The 6,750-nt window shown below is 38.3% G+C and overlaps 1 protein-coding gene across 2 annotated transcripts in view; it reads right to left on the bottom strand.

Moving 5' to 3' along the window:
- Positions 1–3,834: 3,834 nt before the first annotated feature.
- The window catches only part of OSR2 (odd-skipped related transciption factor 2), an 8,055-nt gene continuing 5,139 nt past the window's right edge, over positions 3,835–6,750 (bottom strand). Inside the window, exons 3-4 of one of the 2 annotated variants that reach the window (XM_083186985.1) lie at positions 5,286–5,385; positions 3,835–4,401 (exon numbers count right to left, since the gene is read on the bottom strand). In XM_083186985.1, coding sequence (XP_083043111.1) covers positions 4,219–4,401; positions 5,286–5,385 — 283 coding nt within the window. In that variant the 3' untranslated portion in view covers positions 3,835–4,218. The remainder of the gene's footprint in view (positions 4,402–5,285; positions 5,386–6,750) is intronic. The other variant, XM_083186986.1, reaches the window with a different exon arrangement.

The following is a 6,750-nucleotide window of genomic DNA, read 5'->3' as shown; positions in this document are numbered from 1 at the left end:
GTGTGTGTGTGTGTGTGTGTGTGTATATATATATAAATAATTCATCACAATGCCTGAGCCAGTGACAATTACATTTATTTATTTATTTATTTATTTAGTTAGTTAGTTAGTTAGTTATGTTACTCTGGCCCTTATTCCGATCTAAGCGGTAACGGCCGCTTGCGGGCGTTCCGCCGATGTTTTCGCTCTGCGCATGTGCAGAGGGCACTCTGCGCATGTGCAGGCGAAATCGCCGCACAATTTTTTTTACCGCCGCAAAGGGGGTGGATAGGGGCGTGAGGGGCTACTTAGCCTCATTTCCCTATGCATACGCCCCGCGTTTCATGGGCGTTCCCATGCAAACGCGGGGCGTACGCATGGTAATGAGGCTGTGACGCATGTGTTGGGGGCGTGCATCTGACATCGCCGGATGTCAGCTGCCCGCCCCCATACATGCTTTCACACGGACAAGTGTCCGTGAGGTCTATGGTTGCGGGAGCTGGTGGAGCGTGCGGCCCTGCCTTCGATGGTCGGCGACCATCGAATGCAGGGGGCTGCTCCAAGATGGTGGAGGCGTATCCCCCGCCATTTTCATGCGGACCGCCACATGTCCGCGTACGGACGGCCGTGGCGATCCGTATGGAAGGCGGGGATTCGCCTGCACGGTCGGAGCCGCATATGCGGCTCCGGCCGCACCAAGCAGAATAAGGGCCTCTGTCTGGAAGACACACAATTAAGTTTAATCGAAATGTTTAATCGAAATTGTATTTGAAGTTAATTAAAGTTAAACTTGTAAAAACACTAATGCAGTGGAATTCTATGAAAATGAATTGGAAATGAATGATGTGGGAACAATAATACATGTGATTTATGTCATTATAAGGTGCAATAATATCAGCAGCCAGTGGCTTTGCAGATAGTGCTCTGTATACAAGTATTGTATATTTACAGCAGTGACCTGGTTAATGCCTAATGTTAGGCTGAGTGTAGGCTGTATGGAACTTCCTCACTGTATATGGCAGCTGTGGTACAGCAAAGTCACACAGAGATTACAGATATGGCCAAGCCAATCCCTATTCCTAAGAAGAAAACCTGCCATGCACGGGGATAGTTACTACAGCTATGTACAGACCCAGTCTGGTGGTTCTGCATCCAACACACAATCAGATTAGCCAAAAATGTATTTTATTTTTCCTACCATAACATGGCTGGCAGCTGGATGCAGGGAAATGTACCTCTCAGCCCAAAAAATCATTGGCCACTGATTAATAGCAAATTTATAGCATGATATAAATATTGTGTGTATTATTTCCTAACATGATCCTTTATGATGGGTCCAATCTTTGGTCAAATAAGTACCTTTTTCATAGGTAAACCCACCGATCTCTATCTATCCATTCATCTGTGTGTATGTGTGTGTATGTATGTATGTATGTATGTATGTATGTATGTATGTATGTATGTATGTGTATATATATATGTGTGTGTATGTATATATATATATATATATATATATATATATATATATATAGTATATATATATACATACATACATACATAAATATGTGTGTGTGTGTGTGTGTCGTTATTATGAAAAACCATGCATATAAAGTTACAAGGAATCGCACTCTCCAGCACATATCATGTTCTATGCGTTTTGTGTTAGGGACAAATTGTAAATAACTGTCAATGCCATAAATGCGGTAATGTGTAGTGGTAACAGGTGATCACAGCACGCATCCCCCCCGCACTGCACCAGCAGATGTGCGGAGATGTAGCCAAATACTACCCGACATGACCTGTGTATACAGCCACCATTGCGCTTACCAATCCTCTGCCAGTGCGATTCCTGATCTGCTAGGTGCCTACACCTCCTATACATCGTGTTTGTTATGGTCGTGCGTGTGTATGTGTATATATATATATAGTCTGTGTTTCCCCTATTACCACATGACAATGTTGCAATACTTGTAGAAAAGGTAACAAGTATTTTATAAATCAAAACAAATCATTTTTTAATGTGTAATTCCTCCACCTTGCCATTTGTAATCATGAAGCAATGTGCGGTTTCTCTTTTCCGTTTGCGATGTGCGTGTTATTATTTGCGATGTGCGTGTTATTATTTGCGATGTGCGTGTAGTTATTATTGCACCAGATCCTGCATGTTGTAATGATGCGCATTTCACTCCGCAGAATTAACCTTTACATTCAGGTGCAGATGCCATTAATGACGTTATATAGGACATCGATATGATAACCATTACTGATTACCATTGTATTATACACTGACTAAATCCAAAAAAACAAACAAAAAAAAAAAAAACAACAGTCAAATATATGCATAAAAAATTGCTGGAGAATGTATTCTCCATGTATTGGATGACATTATCACTCCAGCGTTTGTAGAATTAGCTGCAATTCCTTTTTGTTTGATTGTTTTTAGAACGTATAATAAATGAATAAATACAATGCTAATATACAAACGCCAGTTTAGAGGAAACATCTCTGAACGCTTAATTCATTTAATTTCTATTAACCCCATACCCCTGTGGCGGAATAAAATAAATAAATAATAATAATAATAATTATTATTATTATTATTATAATCTATTAATATTTTAATATTAGACAATTGACATCCTAAATATATATATATATATATATATATATATATATATATATATATATATAACTTCTTTTTTTTCCCCACACTGTGTTGTTTATTTCGTGTTAACTCATCACCCCAGTCTTTATTTTTTGCCCCATAATTGAAATATATGCTCAGTAATACAGCCACATATTTATTTCCTTCTTTCTGGTGCATATCATGTGTAATTACCTCTATTTCTGTCCATGTGCTCCATAAACTAAATTGACTTTAGTACAAGTGGTTTCCGAGGGAGCAAATAAAATGTGTCCTGCGAACAGTGGAAATGAAATGTGCCCGTTTAACCTACTCATATTGCAGTAGTATCCAATGTGATTAGGGTGGGGGGGGGGGGGGGGGGGGGGGTGTTTAGCGTTGTTACATTGTATCAGTGTCACACAACTGCTGTTTTATTATTACAGTTCATTTCAATGATACTTATTATTCTGTAGAAATTATAACTATGTACAAAGCTGAAAACCTTTATTCCATTTTTTTATAATTTAATATTTAAAATATTATATATGTATTTAGTATCTTAAGTCCACACTTAAACTAAAGAGTCGGACATACTGTACCATATTAATTTCCCTTATGTATTTATACAATTGGTGTCACTTCTTGGATATTTTTTTTGGTACGTTTGCAATGTATCAGCTGTTGTGTAACTATAAGTGCCAGCAAGCACTAGTAGTTGTCTCTTCAGCATTAGATGCATTGCAGTCATAACAAAAAGTGTTTGTTTTTAAATAATAACTAAGGACATTCGCTCATATTGGGATTTTATGTTGCAATTCTAGCAACATCCAACTGGTGTTTCTTTAAATAGATTTTTAATTGTTATTATATTCGACTCATTTTTTTTCCAATTCAAACTGACTGGTGTGACTGGTGTGACTGCCTTATGTCAGTAATAAGTAATTCATGGTGACAGTTTCAAAATTGCTGAACCACAGGATCCCCAGACAGCGATGAGTCAAATATATTCTAGTGCACGGTCTGATCGGCACAATCTTCACGGCAATCGCCCATCTTCAAGATCCCTATTAATTCTATTAGAGCAGTCAGCTAAAGTGGGGAGTCACCCACCCAGCTCCTTCCCATCAATTATCAATAGATCAGGAAATCCTCTAGCACGTTTTATTCATAATAGATAGATAGATAGATAGATAGATAGATAGATAGATAGATTAGATAGATAGATAAAATGTTTGCAAAAAAATTAGATTTTTATTTTTGAAATACAGTTTTAAGGTAAATTTAATCCAGACAAACCTGTACCATTGTGCATCAAAACTGGACATCAATAATAATATTAATAATAATAACAACAATAAAAATAAAAAAAGAACAGTAACACTATATTTACATAGCTCTAAAATGAGCTTTCTGTATCTGTACAAGAGGCAAGAATCAGGCTTCAGTCTGGCTTAGATCTTTCTTTCTCTGTTTGTAAAAAGTTCAGTCCATGAAAGCAAGTCCTTGGATAAAAGCTAGGGCTTCTCCCCCTGTTTCTAGTCCCGAGGTGTGGGCTGTGCTGTGGGGGATGAAGCCGGGGAGGGGGTGTCGCAGGGGACACGTGTGTCCAGGATCTAGTAGTCCTGCCTGGGACTGTGAGTCAGACTGTGCCGTCGCAGATCGCAGTTTCTCCTGAATACTTTGCCGCACTGTTCACAATTGTAGGGCTTGATGTCTGTATGGGTAAGAAGGTGAGTTTTCAGGTTACTTCTCTGATTAAATGTCCTTCCACATGTGGGGCATTTGTGGGGTGATTCCTGTTCAGATTTGAAGCAAGCAAAGGATTAATCCTTTACAACGTCTCCTTTCCTTGTGCTTTTTGTTTTATTTGCTAGAGGTTTTTTTAATTGGTATGTATGTATGTTTGTATGTATGTATGTATGTATGTATGTATGTGTTGTATATATATGTGTGTGTTTGTTTATTTATATATATATATATGTATATATATATATATATATGTATATATATGTATATATATATATATATATATATATATATATATATATATATATATATATATATATATATATATATATATATACCGGACACCCTTTAACCGTCAATACAACAAATGGATAATATTAATCTCCAATGTTCTGGTGACTTCTACAATTAAATCTTTAAAAAAAAGTAGACTACTGAAATGCTTGAATATACTTTAATTAACATGGCTGCCTCTTTAAAAGGAAGGAATGGCTTTTGGTGTATTGTCAAAGGATATTTCTGACATATGACATCATTTGGGGGAGGGGTTAGAGATGGGGCGGGGCAATAGGATGTAAATTTTTTTTATAATTTCTGTAACAATAAATAAATAAAACTAAGATATGTATGTATTATTGGGGGGATGTCGCTTCATGATCTGCACTGTATAATCAGCTTATGATTGGTAAAAGCCACAGGGGTTTTATTTAAAGAAATATATAGGCTCATTTAGAGAAGTCAATTGTTACTTATCAATCAATCAAATAATTTATTGATCAGTAAATACATAAATACGTTTGTTTAAACCTGTTATGTAAAGAAAAAAAAATGTTGTTCTAGGTCACAGCAGATTTTATTCAATGTGACTGTGTAAGAGTTTATGACCCCCCCCCCCCTTCCCCCCAGTATTGAGTAACACGTACCCCCATCTCACCTGCATGTGCAGCGTTTTATGTACTGCCAAAGTCCTCGATTGACAGAAGCCTTTTCCACACTCTTGACACTTGAACGGTTTCTCTTTGGAATGGATGTATCTGGGGGAGGGGGGACGAAAATAAATCGATAATAAATAATCTGAGTTTAAACAGCAGAGGAACATCAATGGCCTTTATATAGCAGATTGCCCCTGTGTAATAGCCCCATAGGTACACAAGACAGGTCACTGGCAAACACATCTCTGATCCTGATCAAAGGCTGATTGCCCTCTGCTGGGAGATTATTGTACCCCAGTCAAATAGTTTGCATTGTCCGATTTTATCTGTATGAAAACCATCGACCTTCACACAAGTCCTTATCTCTATAGCTCCTGTAAATACATTCTCAGTGTGAGGTTGCTGACACAATTTCACTTCACCTGGGCCATAAATCCTGGCCCTGTGCGTAAACCAGCCTGTTCCAGGGGTTATTTATGTAGAGATGGCTACTGGGGGAGATTTACCGCACCCCATTACATCACCATCCAAATCATGTGCAATATTTCACCATGGAAGAAGGGCAATGCGTGACTTTTGCTGAAACAACCACTTGTTCATTGCCTTGGGGCATAAGGATGAGATTTTCGACCCAATCATTTATTTCACATAAGGCAAATTATAGAGCTGATAGCATTGGGTGAATTGATCTATGATACTGATACCTATGATACTGAAACAGAGCTTTGTATAATGTTGGCTGTAATAACAGCAGGTAATGAGGGAAGATATAATATAACAACATATATCCATATCAGCCTGGTTGCAAGTAAGACACAGCTGTAGATCTTTGCTTGTGAAACTACAAGTCCCAGCATATATGGTGCCAGGGTGGATTACCAATGCTAAGTGGTAAGACAGGGGCCAAATGTAATGTAATAGGGTGTGAGAATCAGAAAGTGAGAGATTTTGAGAGAGTTTTCTTTTTTTTTTTTTTTAAAGCGGCAATCATTTAAAGGGGGGGGGGGGGAGGGGGGGATTTTGCCATGCCATTGATTGCTGCTTTAAAAAAAAAAAAGTGGTGAAAACTCTCCTAAAATCTCTCACTTTCTGATTATAACACCCTATTACATGTGGCCACAGGCCTAGTAACTTCCCCATTTATTGTATTATTCTATAGCCCTTTCCAGTATCAGATATGGGCAAGAAGGGTCCACCTCCACAAGGGGTGTAGCCAGTCATCACAGAGGATTGGCTAAGCAAGCACCTACATTTATACATTAACCTGCTCCACCAAGTTACTATGTCCTGAGGAGGAGATGGGGCCCTGGGACAGTGGGGCCCACCAGGGATTACCCCAGTACACATGTGGGCCAGTACAACTCAATTTAGCTCTGTAGACCTCATTATTCAGATGGTCTATGGACATCTTCTACAGCTTCAGGAGAACCCGAAGTTCTCCTGAAGCTCCTCTACATTCATTGCCCA

Source organism: Crinia signifera, chromosome 5 (genome assembly GCF_055691185.1).
Source record: "Crinia signifera chromosome 5, ASM5569118v1, whole genome shotgun sequence".
Lineage (NCBI taxonomy): Eukaryota > Metazoa > Chordata > Amphibia > Anura > Myobatrachidae > Crinia > Crinia signifera.
Note: the sequence above shows the minus strand (reverse complement) of the source record. Positions and strands in the feature narration are given on the sequence as shown.